The sequence below is a fragment of the Thunnus thynnus genome, chromosome 7 (genome assembly GCF_963924715.1).
Source record: "Thunnus thynnus chromosome 7, fThuThy2.1, whole genome shotgun sequence".
Lineage (NCBI taxonomy): Eukaryota > Metazoa > Chordata > Actinopteri > Scombriformes > Scombridae > Thunnus > Thunnus thynnus.
The window spans coordinates 15,900,800-15,920,332 of record NC_089523.1 but is presented as its reverse complement, the minus strand read 5'-3'; the positions used below and the strand labels follow the sequence as shown (position 1 = coordinate 15,920,332).

The 19,533-nt window shown below is 38.2% G+C and overlaps 1 protein-coding gene across 4 annotated transcripts in view; it reads right to left on the bottom strand.

The window, feature by feature from the left end:
• Positions 1 to 1,265: 1,265 nt before the first annotated feature.
• fam168a (family with sequence similarity 168 member A) overlaps positions 1,266 to 19,533 on the bottom strand; it is a 32,473-nt gene continuing 14,205 nt past the window's right edge. The window contains exons 2-8 of one of the 4 annotated variants that reach the window (XM_067594580.1): positions 17,872 to 17,979; positions 17,063 to 17,154; positions 12,400 to 12,483; positions 8,602 to 8,747; positions 7,597 to 7,783; positions 7,015 to 7,141; positions 1,266 to 6,726 (exon numbers count right to left, since the gene is read on the bottom strand). In XM_067594580.1, coding sequence (XP_067450681.1) covers positions 7,029 to 7,141; positions 7,597 to 7,783; positions 8,602 to 8,747; positions 12,400 to 12,483; positions 17,063 to 17,154; positions 17,872 to 17,933 — 684 coding nt within the window. In that variant the 5' untranslated portion in view covers positions 17,934 to 17,979 and the 3' untranslated portion in view covers positions 1,266 to 6,726; positions 7,015 to 7,028. The remainder of the gene's footprint in view (positions 6,727 to 7,014; positions 7,142 to 7,596; positions 7,784 to 8,601; positions 8,748 to 12,399; positions 12,484 to 17,062; positions 17,155 to 17,871; positions 17,980 to 19,533) is intronic. The other 3 variants (XM_067594581.1, XM_067594582.1, XM_067594583.1) reach the window with 3 other exon arrangements.

Here is a 19,533-nt window from a genome sequence, read left to right as displayed (position 1 = left end):
GCAGTGCGTGTATGTGTATGAACGGTGGTTAGTGTTACACAACCCAGTCGGATGTCTGGTGATGGTTCGAGAGAGAAGTGAAAGAGTGAATGGTCTGTTTGTCATTCTTTTTCAGCCACAAATGACACAATGCTTTCCTTTTTTTTTTTTCAAATTGGAGACTGCATTTTTAAAAAAGTTTTGCAAATGTTATCAGTGTTTGTGTCTTTTGAGCCTGTTTTGTGTTTGTGCCTGTTCTTGGAGAGGCATGTAGAAAAATGAAGTGTGGAAACAGATTTTAAAGCACATGATTAAAATGATTTTGTACCATAAACAGAAATCTGACTGCTTAAAAGGATACAGCTGGTGAAATTCTTTATTTTTATCGTGAACAAATTCCATGAAAACTTCTAAACCAACAAAGAATTTCTCTTGCTAACAGTGTATGTAGCTGTAGTCAGATAAATCTTTTCCCTCCTTGACCTTCAGTTTTGTCAAAATTCTATGAACACGAGCACTGTAGTTTATTCCAAAAACAAAGAAATTATCTCAATTACACAATCCTGCTGCTGTAAATACTCAATAGTGCACAAAATGCATATTACTCCACAGCTGAAAATAGTCCCCAACAAAGGCACCATTAACTCCTGTTTCAGTTACATTTGCTGAAAACTAGTGTCCTGCTGTTTAAGGAAACTACGTCACCTTTTTTTCTACTATGTAGTTTTGACCCTTTTTTAAAGATTTACATATTGGTTTGTGCCACAAGTACAGCAGGGAAGTCAGAAAGAAATACCGATGGATTGAGGTTTCTGGTTTTGATCATCTCAATCATTTGATGACAATGAGAAATTATGAATTATCCTTTCAACTGGAAACCAGAACATTAGTACTTTAAATTATGTCATCAGACGACACTTTCCAGAGTTTGGTGAGAAATTATTTGCTTATTTTATTTTTGTGCTTCCTGCTCTGAATATGAAAATGTGCTCATATATCACCGGGTCTCAGATTTGTCTCTGTATAACAGCATCACTATTGTCTTTTTTTGCTATTCGGTTTACTGAGATGCACAAATCAAACTCAAATTCACAGATTAGGTCTGAACTGTACCATTTGTGAAATTATATTAGGGCAGAATTCAACTGTAATATAATAAACTCTGACCAGATTTGTGACTCATGATGAGATCTGTGTTCGTTTTCAATGAGATTTACTCTACAAGCAAATATAATAATGGCTAATGCGACCATAGAGTTTTCTGAATAAAGTCACACAAGACAGTCTTCCTTTTATAGGAAAATTTTAATAGTTATTCAATGTTCTACATTTTACAGTAAATATACAATTACAAACTTGGCTTAGTTATAGTACTAAGATCACTAACTGATCTTTAAAAAAAAACCCTCAAAAAAAAAAAAAAAAAACGAAAAAACAAACAAAAGAAAAAAACATAAAAAAACAAAAATTAAAAACAGATTTACACTTCATATCACAAGCCTGACGCAGGTCCTTCACTCTGGACCAAATAGCTAACATACAATTCACTTCTCTCAACGCTGAACAGACGTTGGGCTTCAGTTTCAAACACAACCTTACGGTAACAGATATACCATAGCATGTGCAAACTGGGTACCAAACTAAAACTTCCAAAGATGGGGTTGTTCCTAATACTCGATCCGGGGGGGGATACAAGTACGCTTTTTTTTTTTTTTGGAAGACAAGGAATTTCCACTTTTTGCATCACATTTAGTGTCAAATTAAACTAAGAAATATCTCTGACAAATTGAAATTAAAAAGCTGCAGCAGAACATCAAAGACATTTAAGAGCCTACTATTCACTGTGATAGTAGTGTTTTAATTTATATTCATGAAAAAACTAAGACTTAGCAACTGCAAGGCAAAAAAAGAAGGGGGGAGGGGGGGGAGAGTGAAGATGGAAGGACAGGAGAGATGTGTTATGAATGGTTCTGTCGCATTTTCACTATCAAAGTGAAAAAATGCAAAATAAAAATATACTGAAAACAAAAACAAAAGAAGTAATTATCATTAAAGTTACCACCTTTCAATGCTTGGAAATGTCACAGAGGAAGAGAGAGGAAAGTAAAAAAAAAAAGATTATAAAAGACCATGATTAAGACAACTTTGCATTTCTCCCCTAAACACTTTGAAGTGTTCAACTGTCCATTTTCACTTAAGTGCAAATTTAAATAAATGAGAAGCAAGGAATGAAGTGAAATGAGGAAGCAGTTCCACCACCCTGGAAAACAAACTGCTCCGAGTTGTTTTCCTTTAACTAACCTGAATGCTCTGTGGCTCTGCATCTCTACTGAGCTTCCACATTAAAAACACAATTACTGTTTTTAAGAGCACCGGTCCACTGCCCATAAGGGGAAAAATCTCTTATTACCATCTCAAACAACTGACTCCTCCTAGTAGGAAGTGTTAACACCACAAATAAAATATTAGTGTCTTGTTCTTGTCTAAAATTGTATTTCTGAAAATCTCCAAGCAACAAAACATTTAATTTGGAACAGGTCAGTTTCTTCAAATATCTCAGTGCTCAAAACAGCTGCTTATATCCACTGAAATTAGATGAGACATTGATATTTTTTCATTTTGGCTCACAGCCTTCAATCACGGTGATGCCAGTCCCAGACTTTGTCACTGGCGACATCTAGTGTTTAAACAGGCTCAGTGGAGTATTACTAATGCAAATAAAATACATTAGCTTATCACCATTGTTGACACAAATTTGATGACTATCATATAATTCAATATGTCTGCTACTCAGACAGGGTGGTGAGGGTTGCAAAGGTCAGACTGATAGCGCGTAAAGGCCAAAAAAAACCATTTTGAGAGCAGAGTGTTAGAAGAAAAGATGAAGAGTGGATACTGGGGTGAGCGATACACGTGATCCGACATCATTTTGCATCCCTGAATGTAATAAAAACAAAAAGTTTTAATGTTTGGGGTAGGGGGATGCAAAATGGCCTCTGAATAGGCTTGTGGCACAGAGTGAAAACAGGATACACACGGAGGATACAGTAAGAAAGATAAAAGTGAAACAGGCAATATGCATCAACAACAATGTGAGAAATAGGACAGCACTAAGAAAACAAGATTCACAGGAAGCTAGACTTAACAAGGACTCAGAATTCACCAGTTACTTAGGAAAAGAAACATATTTACTGAACAACAGTTTGTGAAATATGGCACAGAACAAAGGGCATTGATCATTCAAATATCTTTGCACCCACAGAGCAGAAATAGATAGCAAAGACGGTTTTTAAAAAGGAGCATAACGGTATCCTCCTTCAGTCAACCAAAAATGCTTTCCATTCAATGCTTTCCAAAGTCCTAACTTCATTTACAGACCTCGTCTTAACTTCTCCCCCCTCAGTGACAGATATGTAAAAGGACAAATATGCAGAAGAGGAGGTAAAAAAAAATATATATATTAAAAGCACAAACAGTAGCTGCCACACTGATGCAACCATGCTTAGCTAGAAATACATTACTGTACCACTTGCTGTATAAATATACTGCATTTTTTTTTTAAACTTAGAGATCCAATGCTATAGTGAAATACACCTGAATATTATGCATACCCATTATGCTCAATTGACCAGAGGGAAAGAAGAAAATAAAGTTTAATTGAGAAATACTGACAGAAGTAGTGGTTGGTTAAATAAATCCTAATGACAAATAACATTACTGCTGTCGCAAGAAAATCCAGTTTTTCAATCTCTTTTTTTCCGTTTTACTGGGATTAAAATGTACAAGATCCTTAAATGGTTGTAGCATTTAATGACCCTAATAACATCCACTTGATAACCAGGCTTCTAAAATACAAGGGTCATTTTAAAAATAGGGCTCAAACATAGACGGTTTTCATCCGACAGCGGTATTATGCAATATTTTCTTGAGAATTAACCTACTAGTGTACAAACATCTGGACTAAGAATACCTCAAACACTCGACCTTATTTTATTTTTAATTACAATATAAATTGCTTCTTCCTCCCTCTTGCACTAAAAAGCCTAGGTACCTGTTACTTAGCATTAAATTATAGTCATCAAGTTTTTTTTTTCTTCTTATGTTGTGCAATATTTCCTCACAAAGTTATTCAATACCCAAATTTTTGATATGTTCTACACTTCTTAGCAGTAATAATTATTGAATGGAGGGCATACAGAGCCTGTAGTCCATGTTAAGAGATTACAACAATAAGCATTTTTTTCAAAATCAATTCAAAACGCTGATAAAATAATTACTGTTTGTCAACAGTTGGAGGCATTCCCTCTTGTTTTATTGCAATATCAAACCACTTCATCTACATACCCGCGCAGTAAATGCTCTTGTTATACCAATCGGTCCTCTACAGATTATGAAGTTGTGAATTGAGTCTTATTTTAATTGTGTAAATCCTGAAAAATGCCACAGGCCTAACCTATGTATTAAACTCCACCAACACCACCCTTTCACCTCCCTTTTCTCAAGCCAAGAACCAATAAACAAAGACTCGCTGCAGAGTTCGATTAAGATGGATCATCATACTGCGTGTAGGAGCATAAATAATGCAATAAAGAAATGGTAAATTGCTCTATAGGGTCCACGTCTCATTGTCTTAAATATTATCCTCATCTAATGACTATTTGCTTAAAATCTAGTTTATGCTGGATTTTTAAAAGGTAGAGGATGTTTTCATGCAGTGAGTAAAAGCAGATGTGTGTAAATCACAGCCTCTTGCAGAAATGAGCACATTGAACAAATGTATCATTCTTTATTCATAAAAACTACTAAAAGCCCCTGGTGGGATCGTGCTGCTTTGCTCCTGACCCCCCCAAGAAGGACCGAACTGGTTTAAAAGCAAGTGACTGAGTGACACTGCACCCCCACTGCACTTTTGTGATAATAGTATTCTGATTTGGCTCGTGCACTCTCACAGAGGAGTGCCCATAACTGTAATTTTTGACCTAAATTCTGACAATAAAACATCCTTATGACATGGACCATGTGTACACACACTGCAGCCGCCTGGTTGGACACAATTTCCTGCTTGCACAAGCATCCAGATGTTACTGCAGAACTAAAGGATTAAATCCTTTCCAGCCGCCGGGCCCATGTATTCAACTTGTCCATTTTTTTAAACTGTATGCACAGAGTCTGACTTTCTGTTTGTTGAGTGTTTGGTTATTGGTCCTCTTCTGGGAGAGAGAAGGAGAAGACGACATAATCACAGTGAGAAACCACAGTACAACACATGTAGTGCAAACAGCAATGTGTCTGTGCAGTCTCTTGCAGGTGAGATGTCACAAACTCAAATTTCTTGTGCCTTGAAATGAAATGACTGTGACCACGTTGTCGTCTCCTCCTCTTCCTCCTCCTCCTCCTCCTCCTCCTCCTCCCTTGTCTGCTCTCTCTGTCTCATCCTGCTCTCTTCTCCCGCTGCCAACACAATCCCTTTAAACTCCTTCTCTGCTGGCTGTGTCTGCCATGCACACCCCTAGGATCCATGTTGTGTGTGTGTGTGTTTGCTTGTGTGTGTATGTATGTATTGATCAGTAACGACATAACTGGAGGTACTGTACAGTAAGTGCCACTAAGTGATCGTGTGTTTCCGACACGCCGCAGGAGCCCCTGCGCGTGTTCATGCTTGCGTGTATGTGTGTGAAAGTGTGCACGACCACCCATGCTGTTGACACGGTTATCATAAATATTTTTACATTTTCTAAATGTTTTGACCTACGCTAACCACATAAAAAGCTGACATGACCCGGACGACCCCAAAATGTTCTCTAGCTAGATTAAGATTTCAATAGTGTCACAACATACTAGCCTGCATAGTATGTAGCATGAAGTAGGTGATGTTTCCTTAGTGTACACTGGATATTATTCTAATGTGGACACAGTGGGACACGCAGCAGGATGGGATAATGGTTGGTAAGTGCTCTGTTCATAGTGACACAGCACTCATATGGAGACATAACAACAGGGATGACATACTGACTACTGCCGGACAGACAGCTAATGTGCTGGAAGACGACAGATTAAACTGAAAATGAAACAAAGTGGATAAAAAAAAGGATGAAGAAGAGGAACAAAAGTAGGAAAAAAGTCTACAGGAAAAAGCAAAGGTCATTCAACTGGGTGTGGTAAAAAGAGAGTATATTAAAAATTAAATAACCTGCAAAAAACAAAACGAAACAAAAAAAAAAATCCTAATTGTGTTAAAACCCTGTGCTGATATCTAGTCGTTAGAAAATTTGGCAGCATAAGTCAATAAATCTTTGTAGTGACTGATGGAGATGATAATGAGGAATAAGTGCCCGATATTTTCCAGCCAACTGAGCAGCAGGCAGGACCACACACACCAGCACAACACAAACAGGAGCAACCGACACCCGTGATTGGTCAAGAGTCCTTCTGGAGTTCCGATGACAGACACAGCAAAAGAAAATGAGGAAAGAAAAAAAAAATCATTAAAAAAAAAAAAAAAAAAAAAAAAAAAACAACCGTAAAAAATAAGGTAATGACTGGTTGGCAAATGAACAGAGAAAAAAGAAAAAATAAAAGCAGCTTTTGTAAAAACGTTAGAGAATGTCGCATAATAACAATAACAATAATGGTAAAGTGGCTGTTGCACTTTAGTTTTGTTCTTGCAGACAGGTGCCGAGTTCCCATGGTTACCATAGGGAGCCCGTGTAAGATTTGAGCAGTTGCATACGATGGTGGACTCCAGATCTGGTGGGAAAGAAGAGCGAAGGTACACATTGGTGATTGATTTAAGAGCGCCTCAGACCTCTAAAGAACAGGGGGGGGGGGGGGAATGTGAGACGGCACAGTTTGTTCAAGTCAAAGAGACAACACATGAACAAAAAAAAAAAAAAAAAAAAAAAGGAATGAAAAAGGAGGAGGAGGAGGAGGAGGGGTAGGGGAGACAGGAGGAAACAGATGGAGGAGAGAAAATTGGGGTGGCGAGGAACATCTCAAAAGAAGAGAAAGCGGACAGCGGGAGGTGCAGACACTCACATGATGGGTGGGCTCTACCAGTGAGGCGGTACGTAGCTGTACCCAGGTGTCCCTTGGGGCCTGTAGGTTGGCACAGTAACTGGGTGTGCTCCGATCGGGGCGTGCTGGGGCGTTGTCAGCAGGGTCCCTACAGGAAGTTAATGACACCATTAACTATGAGTTTTAGTCATTTATGAATCCATCTGCTGAACAGTGAGGAAGGCTCGATTACAGAGAGAGAGAGACAACAACATCATCATCATTTTTTAGATCTATTCAAGTATTTTTGAATATTTTCCCTCGTTTTTCAAGCATTTTTCTTTTTTTTTTACATCAGATATGACATCTGAATTTACTCCATTGCTAATTAAATACTTTTCTACTGACCTTGTACCAATAAATTTCCCACTAAAAGACGTTGGCTGGATAATTGAATGTCAAAAATCTATTTATAAACATCTTTATATGGTTTGCTGACCTGAACCTGCCAAGCACATAAAATCTGACATATGAAAGCTTCTCTCTCAAAATAAATAGTTAAAACATTACTGCCAATAAAACCTGAAATAACAAAATATTTGGAGTTAATGTTTCTGGTGGTACCTGCACTCATGGCCATGGTTGTCCCGGCTACCATCCCCATGGCAGCCATGCCGTTGTTGCGAGGAGCAGGTACAGGGACGGGGGCAGGGTACAGGGCTGTGGAGGGGATGCTGTTGGGCTGCACCACGGTGGTGTGATGGATCACGTGTGGCTGGGCCGCATACACTGGTTGGGTATAGTACGCTCCCTGTTGAAACAGTCGGAACAGTTGATGAGGCAGAGGGTGAATGATATAGAAAGCTTATTACAAAATTTAAATATTTATTTGAGGACATTTAATCTACTATTGGTCAATTTGCACCGCAGGATCCTTTGATGGGACTCTGGGACTTTATCTGCATCCCTACAGCAGAAACAGTTTCAGAAAAGTAGAAATCCAACACTCAGCAGACTATCACTGCTTTGGGCATCTTGCCTTTCTGGTACTTTCCATCTCTCTTCCTGCCTCTCCTCTTTTCATCCTTCTGTTCAATTTTTTTGCACAGTCGTACAGCAGTAAATTATGCAGAACATGATTGCTCTTTTGTCTTGCCGTGCGTAACTGCATCTCAAACTAAGCCAGTGCTTTTAAAATCTCCTGTCAGTCTACTTTGTCCAATCTGTCAGATGCTGTGGAAGCACAAACATGTGTTGTTATTTTTTTTCTCAAGTTTTAGGTTTTGGGGGTCTTTAGCTTAGCTTAAGACAACTGAAAAACTTGATTCTCAACACAAAACAACATTAACATTCAAAGAATTCTTCATCCTTGATTAAACCACAGTTAATACCTAACACTGTTGCACACAACACAAAAGTGACTGTCTTTAGAGCCGAATGGTTTCCTGAAAATTAAACTATTACAAAGATGACAGACCAGACCGTTTTTAATGTGCCTTAAAATATCATCAACTGTCCAGGCAACATAACAGCATTTACTAAAGCGAAGTGGCAGTTGAACAGGTCAAAGACAAAAAACCCTGATCAACATTTGTCGGCAGCGAAGGACAGAGTATCCCGTATCCTTACCTGTGCGTATATGTTCTGCTGAGGGTAGGCACTGCGGATGGGGTACATAGCTGTCGGGTATGGGGTGGGGGTCGGGGTGTAGGGAGGGGGTGCTCCATTTGACTGAGTAGGGGGCACTTTGTATGGGGTGCCTGCTGGAGTATATCCTAAAATAAGGAAAAATAAGGGAGAAAAGTTAGAAATAAATTAGATTCGAGTGATTTACTAATTGAATGATGAGATTTTGTTTGCAATAAGTGATTTTCTGCTCTCCACCAACTCTTTAGCTGCTAAATGTTCCTCTACCAGCTAATTGCTAACTGTGTCTGTCTGCAATTTGATGAGCTGCCTGAAAAAAAACCCCTCACCCTAAACCATCATCACTTCAAACAACCCCTCCTTTTAAGACTTTCTTTTTTTTTTAGTTTCTTACAATGCAGCATGTCACCACCAGCCCAAAAGGCAATTCTGAACTGAACCTCAGTGGGATGACTGTTTAATATTGTATTTAGATATGGTATACCAAGGGAAGATATAAGCCAACAATAAGAATCAACCACAAAACAATATCAGGGATTTATGGGGGGCAATAGAAACCAAATGAGTAACATACATATTCATACCAATTTGCCTCAAAAACATGAAAATCCCCTCTACAACAATGTGTTGTTTTATTATTTTCATTACCTACACAATCCACCAGATGGGGGACTGGTGCCGTCTTGTCACGGGAGTCTCTAAACAACATTTTGTGCTGTGTTTGAGTTTGTGCATCTTAAAAAAACCTCATTCAGCCAGTTTTACCATGACCTTTGAAGATGGCATATTTGTATTGTTTACTGCTGAAGACAGTACTTGTGTAGTCAATGTATATGGAGTATATTCACCTTTTAATGGTCCAAATTCATTAAAGCAGGCTGTGAAACCCACAGAAACACACCATTATAACATGATTTAAACGTATCCACCTTTTAACAAGCCCAACATGACTGATTGAAAAGCAGAGTGAAGGCATCTGCATTCTTGTTTGCTGCTGGCTGCAGTTCCACTGATCCGCCACTCGGAGGAGCCTGAAGGTCAAACATGCTACTAGCTAGTGCTGCTGCGGAGCTTATGAAAGCGCTTCTCTCACACAAGGACAAGGGAACAAAGAGATGCTGGAGCTGCTATGTGTGTCTAAAAGTGTGTGTGTGTGTGTGTGTGTGTGTGAGTATGCACACACACATTCTTTGCTCTAACATGCATGCAGGGCATTAGAGGACAATGGTGTGTGACAATTACACAAAAGCCCTGCTGATAGAAAAACAGTTTGTCTATTCAACGGTCTTGAGATATAATGACATTGACCAAGACACGTTTCTAAATCAGACCACGGCTGGCTGGTTTCAGATTGATTCTTGTCTAGATACGCATATTTTAATCTCACTATACATTTAGAGAGAAACATTACTGCTGCTGATTTAAACTCAATAATTAGGTACACTTCAGTTGGAAGAAAGCTGGGTGCCAAAGAATAGCAGATATTTTGTTAGACTCCCAAAAGATAAAACAACACTGGGGGAGGGGACAAGAGGCGAGGGGCTTCAAAAGCAGCACAGATGAAATCTACAAACCCATCCTACGTTGGTAAGATACTTAAAATTCAGCATAATTTCTTCACAAAAGGAACCAAGTCTAGTAACTATTCACCATGGTTTCCAAAAACTAAGCATTTTTTTTTAAAAATCAATCTCAAGACATTCACTCATTTTCTTTTTGGGCTTCAAAGCACTTTATTTTCACTTTATTGTTTTTTTTTTTTTTTTTTACTATTCTAGTATAAAACAGAGATCCCTCTCTCATCTTTTGTGTCACCAACTTCATTGTCTTCAAAATCCATTTGGAAAAACATCTTATCGACAGTACCAATTTATTATTCCTTTATTTTTCACACCGATGTTCCAGATTATTCGATTTTTCCTTTTGTCTTCACATGGTCAGTTCACCAATCATGTGTTTTTACTGTATTTTGCTAAGTTTCTTCGGTTTGTGTACCCGATGTTGTTGATTACACTTGACTGAAATGGTTTCATATTGAGTTTGTCCTTGTAGAAGTCTCCTTAGTGTCTTTCCACCTCTTCGGTACCTTTAGATTTTTGGTTTAGGTATTCACTAAGATGCTTTGAGCGAACAAATTAACAAATCTCTTTATAAAACTGACTCACCACCAATGATCAGCTCCTTTGACAATAGCAATATAGTAGTACTCCTTTGTTTTTGGATCCAAACTGTGTCCTCCTACTATTTCTGGAATATCCCCAAATAACAGTGTTCATGACAAAAGACCCAAGTGAGGTTGTGTTCACTCAATCTGGGTTTTTAGGCTAAAAAGTTCAAGACCCCACTGCACTAAACTATCTATATCAATACAGACACACCGTGTCTGGAAAGCACTGAGACAACTGTTATTCCCATCTGCTATTGGGACCAGACACTGAACCCCAGCAGAGTACCTATCTGCTGCTATAAGGCCACTGGCAGCTGTTACTGGCTAGCTTCCCATTCCTTCACCATCAATGCTCTTTAGTCCGGGATCACTTTTAATCCACGCTGCCTTCACATTAATGCAACCGGTGTGCAGCTCTAAACGACCTTCTGACTGACTCACAACAAATTGTGATTAAAGAGTAGCAAGAGTGATTGTAGTGTTACATGAATTTTTTTCTAGGCAACGCTGGTATATTATTCACAAATAACTTATTAAAAATGTAGGAAAACATTTGCTTTAGGATAATGATGCATAATTAACGGATACATTCAATGCATCATCATGCAGCAATATAAAGCAGCAGCAGTAATGGATCCTCTTGACTTGAAATTATATTCCATCAGTGTGTAATTTATTCAGCATATCAAGAGTTAGCAAAGTCTCATCCTAAACGCTGAGTAACTTTCATTCCACACCAACACATTACTCGATTGATTTTCAGAGTCTTAATTGGGATTCAGTGGTTACTCATCAGCATGATTAACATATTCTGAGACAAATGTATAGGTTGTTCAGTTTATACATTATTATTTTAAAATTTTAATGATTATTACAGCAACCTTGGCACTATTCATAGCTACCAAACCAGGAAAAGTCATCAGCTTAAAATGCCCAATTTAAAATGTGTTACCTTGCTCCTCGAATTGGGAGCTCAATCGATTTTATTTCTTTTTAAATTTGTTAGGGAACTCTTCTTTGGCAACACTTTGTGTGTTTTTTATTGTGAATTTACATCCATAACAGTATTGTAGAATTAGGTTTGCACAGATGACTGTTGCATGATTGTTGTTTATATAGTTATTTGCTCCTGAAATATGACATCTACTTCTCAAAGGGATTCTTTCCTTATGTTTTAACCCTTTATAATTCTGCTCTGTATCTTTACATTTTTTACTATTATGTTTTGTACAAAGAAACAAAGAGTGTCATATATACCCAAACACCTACAGAGCACCCGACACAAAGAGCAGACAGAATAAAAACACACATGCTTGTAGTGCAGTCATTAAAATGTGATGATTGGTTGTTGTAATGATAATCTGCATATACTAGTGTGTCTGTGTGATACCCCTAACACAAAACTTCAATGGATTCCCCTTAACTCATTGCCATATTTGTTGTGTGTATATCCAAGATTTTTTTCCTTGAAAGATGACAAAATCCCACTAATCAACTGTAAAAACTGGGTAAACTGACAGCTTCTTAATTCCCTAGAAATTTCCTCGTTAAATATGAACAGAATCATCAAATGGCCTGTGTGTATGTATCTGGATGTGTGTGTTAGAGCTCACCTGGTGGATACCCAGGACTGCCTGTTTGATAGAGGTTGGGTGTATAGGTGGGAGCCGTGGCAGGATAACCCCCTGGATAGCCTGCTGGACACATCACAGATGAGTGACAGAAAAAGGTATCAGGAACTGTAGATTAACAAACAGAGGCATCTGAGGACCACAGACACAAACCAACACACAGGTAGGGCTGTATTTGGTTTGGAGCAGGATGTGCACAGATGGCGCTCATTAAAAAAAATGTCTGCGCCAATAGCACAGTCGGCTGAATGCGTCTCACATACACCAATCTGGCAGACGAGACACACCTGCCAATATGGTGTGGGAGGAGATAAATTCAGAAACATTAGCAATGCACACAGACACGTGCAAGGGGGTGCACGCACACACAACGCACTTGTGCGTCATCAATTACATGCCAAGCAGACAAAGCTGATTTGACCTGAGAAAAGCTTTCCTGATGGGAGATGCGAGTTAGACAAAGAAGACAGGAGAAAAGCAGGAGACTAAGAGAAAGAATGTTGGTGAGCAAAGTGCTGCTAACGGTTTGCTATTATTGGCAGTCAATCTCACAGACTTTCTGTTCTGTAGCCTTGAGCCTTTGCTATATCTAGCTGTGGCTGCAATCGGCTGCTGTAAGTTGACCTACAGTCACATGTAACAGGTCTAATATACATCCACATATACACTGCAATGCCATACCTCAGTTAAAGACTGAGCTGAGTTTATTGTATTTTTTATTACAGCTTCGAGGGAATATTAGATTACAGATTAAATAGCCTTTTTGACTACATTGTAAACAAAACTAAATGTGTCGATTCACAAAATTCACATTTTAAATTCAATATTTTCTAACTTATTACAACACTCAGTTCAAATACAATTTTAATAAGAAAAGGAAAGTCATTTATCATCAAAAATGTCAAACATTCTCTGATCATCCCTTCTCTAATTTGAGGATTTGATGCTTTTCTTTGTTCTATTTAATTGTAATTGAGTAATTGGGTTTTGGACCACTGGTCAGTCAACACTAGCAATTTGAAGATCTAGCTTTTTTTTTTTACCATTTTTGACACTGTTTAGATGAAATGAATAAGCAATTAGTTTGAAAAATAATCTGTAGATTATTCAATCAAGAAAACAACCCTTATTTGCAGCCCTAAACATTACATTTTAGAGACTTTAGAAACTATGGTCTCTCGGCTCATTTGGATAAATAACAAAACTAAAGCAGTCAATAGCAAATGCAACAAAAACAGACAATATCATCTCAACTCAACAGCTGGAGAAACTTCATGGTTGGAAAGATTTAACAAAATCTCTAGTGACTTGTTCAATTATGCACTAATCCAGAGTCTTGTATTAGATGGAAAACAGCAGATGTTGTTACGGCCCCTTTAAAAACACACTCTTTATGATTAGCAAAGTGTTGAAAGTTTGATACTTGAAAGCTAAAGGAAACTATTGAAAACTAAAAGCATGAACTGAATCGCACCTAATAAAAGCACTTTTCTTCTTTACCTTAAGTATTGTCATTGTTAGCTCATTTTTAGTGCTTAAAAGGAAGCCAAGTTGTGTCTGCTTTTAATGTCTGATAAAATACAAATAAAGCTGCTGCAAACAGATTAGTTGATCGACAGAAAATTAATCAGGAACTATTCTGATAATTGAATAATTGCTCTAGTATTTTTTTTTTAATTTTTTAATTTTTTAAAATGATTTTAAGCTTTTTTGCATCATACATGATATTAAACTGAATATCTTTGGATTTTGGACTGTTAATTGGACAAAACATGACATTCAAAGATGTCACCTTAGGCTCTGCGAAATCAAATCATTTTCACTATTTTCTGACATTTTATAGACAAAAATCTGATTAATCAATAATGATATTAAAATAATCTGTAGTTGCAGCCCTACCTTCAACAGTATTTCATGAGTTGACCTAAGTAACATTCAACCCCTCTGAACTCGACCTAGCCAGCTGCAGCATGTAGCAGATGAACTCGGGATAAAAGTTAAGCATGTCTACTGGAAAACAGTAGGTTGTTTATTTGTTGTATACAGTTCTGTTGTATTCAAACTTAAGTTTGCATGTTTGAGAGTCTACCACTGAAATATCAAGGTTACAAATCAACCTGATAATTAAAAACCATCAATGTTACTCAACTGAAAGAACAAATATACAAACAAACCAGGTATAACCAGCCTATTTCTAGTTCAACACAGTAATGAAGGACACCAGAAGGTGATTTTGTTAATGAAAATAATGTGAATGAATTAGCTCAAATCTATATTAAAATTATAACCAACTATGTTATTATTGCCTCTATGTCTCCTCACCGTCAAACTAGTTAAGAAATACATATCAGGGTTCATTCTCCTATATTCAGAAGAGGCCATTTACCGCCAGTCACATTTTCACATATGAAAATCTACTTTTACCGACAATTTAATCATTCAAACATGTCTGAGTTGAGTGTTTTCGCATCAGTGGACACACATGAGATGGACTGTTGACTAACTGGCACCAACGGGGGAAAAAATGTAACACTCTGCCAGGATATAATCCTGCAAAAGACTCCATAGATTTTGTCAAATAGGAATTCTAGTTCACATAAAAATGTCACCAGTTGTAAATGTGGCATTACAGTGAGTAACACCAGAATTCTCATTTTACGGCATTAAATCTTCTTATGGAATTTAATGTGCAAGCTTGGTAGCGAATAAATAATGTTAACATTCATCATTCCTGCTGCCAACTTTGAACTACAGTTAAAACTCTGCCGTGTATTTCGGAAATACATATTAAAAAGGGAGTTGGAGAGAGGGAAAGGTACAGAGTGTGAAGAGCAGGGAGGGTGGGTTCAAATCCGCAAAAAGCATGGAGTAGCTGGTAAAATATTAAAATAATTGATGTCTGCTCAAATAAATATTCTTCATGTATCCATTTGTCATCCTGATTTTCCATAATTTAATGTTCTCATCTTTTCATTTTCATCTATTCTGTTCACACAACATTTATTACATGTCTGAAGAAGAAGCAGGATCCCCCATCTGTTGCTGCTCTTGACGTTTCTTCCTTTTTCCCCCTCTTTAAAAAGGTTTTTTAGAGGGGGAGTGGGGGGTTCTTTGTCCAAGCTCCACTTACGTGCTCACTGGCTAGCCTTTAACAGAAGCGGTTTTAACCAGCCTCTTGGTACATTTCATCGACCTGTCCTTCATCTACTGCACTGAAAGCCTGTAGCTGCTTTTATTCAATCAAAAGCCCTGTACTGATGTAAACAATAACATGTACAGGTCATTGTACGGCTTTATGCGCCTGCTCTGCTCTACCTGGGACAAAAGCCTCCCTTTAGAGACTCCATCTCAGAGCATCGACTCTGCTCTCTCCTGCGTCCTCAGACGGAGATTGATGTTCGGGAGAAGACCTCGCTCTTCTCAAACTATTATCTCCTACCTTCCTTTCCTCTTGTCTGACTTGATTTTCTCCAACTTCTACTGAAAATGCTAAGAACACTAATGTTTTGTAGATTTCCCCCCCCACCAATTACTGTAGATTTTTTTCAATTTAGGAATTAAGATTTAGTCCATTATTAGAACAGTAAGTTTTTCTGGCAAAAAACTGTTTAACTGAATACTTAAAGTTTGCTTTGTTCAAATGCACACTGAGGACACTTCCCTCACTGAAACTGAGACTCTTTCGGTTTACTACCAGCACATTTTGTTTCTTGTATGCTAAAATTGCACAAGAACAACATGCATTTAACTCCTCGTTTTGCAAGTGGAAAGATGATGTTACAGTAGGAAATGATGGTGCAACACCACTGTTGCATTCTTTAAGGAAATCCCTGGTAGCGTGTGGTACTACATTTTGAAGCCTGGGTTGAGCAAACTGCTCATTAGCATCTCTGTGAGTTATTAGAGCCAGAAAGTTAAAATATAGGCACTGAGTGGCGCTCCAGAGGGAGGAGTAAGTGGCAAACACTATTGTTGAGTAGGGCTGCTCAATTATGGCAACGATCATAATCACAATTATTTTGGTCAATATTGAGATCACGATTATTGAACACAATTACTCGCTGACTTTGGAAACATCATGTATTTATTGAGCTTTAAATATAATTCAACTGAAAAACAAATAATATCTTGTAATTATAATAATAACAATATGATAAATATAAATACTTAATATATGATGTGTAATATAATGTCATTTTTATTTGGAATATAAAATGTGAGCAAGGATTGCTGTAATGCCACTCAAAGCACCGGTACCGTAACAGCATGGATAAGTCACTGACTTGACCGGGTTTTCACGAACGACGGCTCACTTGACCGCAGTGCTGGAGCCTGGCTGAGAGTGAGTTTGGGCTTTTAGGGAGGGGCAAAAGCGCACCTGTTAAGGAAAGGGTGCGCTGGGTTTATAACACATGCCCCTGTATAACCTTGAAATTGTTTTTTTTACTTCTCCAAGAACTATTTTTAATATTGTGAAATTAGCTATTGAGACTAACTCCCTATGCCTGTTTATAGGAGGAGCATAATGAGGCTATTAGCAGAACTGAGATTATAAAAATGCACTTTGTTCACTCGCATCCCTCCTTAGAAACAGGTTTACAGTGGTTTAGGAATTGGTTGATGTGTGTGTGCCTGTTAGTCTCACCTGTAAAGGCCATGTTCTTAGGGTTTCCATAGGGGGTGCCAGGCTGAACAGGGCTGTAGACTGGATTCATAGCTGAAGATAACCTGTTCTTACTGAAAGAGAGAGAGAGATGGAGAGAAACAGAAAATGTGACAGAGAGAGGAAGGGGGATAAGAGAAGACAGAAGAAAAAAACGGAGGGGAGAGAGAGATGTAAGCCATGTAAATTGGAAGGAAATTGTTACGATTATCAAGCATACGCACACACTCGTCGCACACATTAATCCCAAACTCAGATTCTTAAGGCGACATCCAGCTGAAGGATTTTGCCAGCATGCAACAAAATCAAGCACCGTGAATCCTCACCCTCAAGTAAGCTCAGCATAAGCATGTATTTAAAAACACAGACTGGTGCAATTAAAAAAAGGCACGACTACTGACAGAAAAGCACAAGAACGCATGGACCCACTGAAAATAATGGATCCGTTTCCTGTATGGCAGTTAATAGCCAGAAATACCTCATTTACACTACTGCACCAAAAACAAAGGCAGGACGAGGTTTACTGACCAGCCTGGTTTCAACTACAGGATTCAACAGAGGAGTGGCCACTGAACATTTAAGTTGCTGGCTGACTATACTACATCTCCCATAAGGCATCTTTCTCCACTGGTCTCACAATGTAGATGAAAAAGAAGACCGCTCAAGAGCTTATTTCAACTTACCTGGTCAATGAGGATATGGGCATGAGTAAGTGTGTGTGTGTGTGTGTGTGTGTGTGTGTGTGTGTGTGTGTGTGTGTGTGTGAGTGTGTGTGCATGCGTGCCCCGTACCTCTTGTGCGTGTCTGGTTGATACATGAAACTGAATTTGTCTGTGGGATGCCCGCTCGCCATTCTTGCTGTATGCAAATGAGGAAGGAGTGGAAGTGGATATGCAAATCTGAAATTAAAACAGCGAGAGGTCATGATTACAACGAACACAGGAAAAGGGAAAAAATGAAAAATAAAATAAATTAAAAAAAAAAAAAAAAAAAAAAAAAAAAAAAACAGCAAAAAAAGCAAGCACCAGTGCAACAGCAAATGGTTAGTGACAGCAGCAGGGGAGACGGTGATTTAGACGGTGTGTGAGTGTGTGTTTGTAGTAACTGCTGTGTCTTTGACCACCAATAAATGAAGCTAATAACTGTGCTAAATACAAACAGTGCAATAAAAAACTGTTTATGTAAATGTGACAGTGAGAAATGGACTGTTTGAGCTTTGAGGTAGTTATACCTTTCTGTTAGGAGTAGGAAATGGGAAAAAAAAGGACTCGCATAAGAATCACTATTCTTATTTTCTGTTATTCTAAACTGACTCACAAATGCCAGAAATCGATTTAATAATGTTTTGTTAACTGAATGAAAAAGGCAGAGCTCAATGTTGAGGGCAGAGTAATCTTGTAGTTCATCTTCGGTAAAGATTTTGGGTGTATTTTGGATTTAATAACTTAAAAATAAGCTTTGTAAGAGAAAGTTGAAGTAAGCTACTTCATGAATACTTTGATCTAAAGATTAATGTTAGCAGAGCAACCAACTCCTGCATTAACAAACAGGCTGACCAACACACACTGCAGCACTTTACAAAAACCAACTCTGAATGGTACTTTGCTTTTTTTTTCTCCTTTTTCCATCCCTTACTCCAACACACACACTAACTTCTGCTTTTACATTTAACCAGTGATGTTGGCCAGAAAAATTACACTTTAATTTCTTTATTCTCATACAGAGAGAAGACTGTAAGATACTTCCAAATTAATGCAGTTAACATTTTTAAATTAAAAAGCTCTCACAACCTTTTCTGCTTTTTTCTATTCGTCAGACGATGACCTTCATCAAAACCTTTAAAGTAAGGACACAATTGATTGGTTTGGCACTGGAGTTAAGGGCCTAAAAATAATGCCCCCCTTTCTATTTTCCTACTGAGAAATCTGAATTGAATCATGAAACCAAGAATCTGAATCGACTACATGTGTATGTTAAGCCTTTACAGTGTGTGTACAGTAATGTCCGAGTGTACGAGATAGTGAAGCATGAGTATGAGTGTGTGTATCTGATGTGACGTGCTGTACAGAACATCCAATGTGAGCAGCGAAGCAAACATCCAAGACAATGAAAAAGCACAACACACCCAGTGAGCGGGCAAGTGACAAAGAGCAAAACAACAGGTCAGCACACAAAATATAGTACAGTCTTGCACCGAGCCACGTGGTAAGCATGATCCAGTACACACATGAGCACTGCACGGACACAAAGCGGAAAGCTGAGGAATAAACAAAGAGGAAAAGTGTGTGTGTTTGTGTGTGTGTATGTGAGTGTATTGTGGTGCAAATATGAGTTCATATGGATCTCGTGTTGAATTCTGCATCACTTCCTGAAAGAGATGGGATTCAACCAGTCGTTCTGTCTGCGTCTTGGATTAAAGTGTGGCTCCGTCATGTGTTTATGTAGAAGACTGA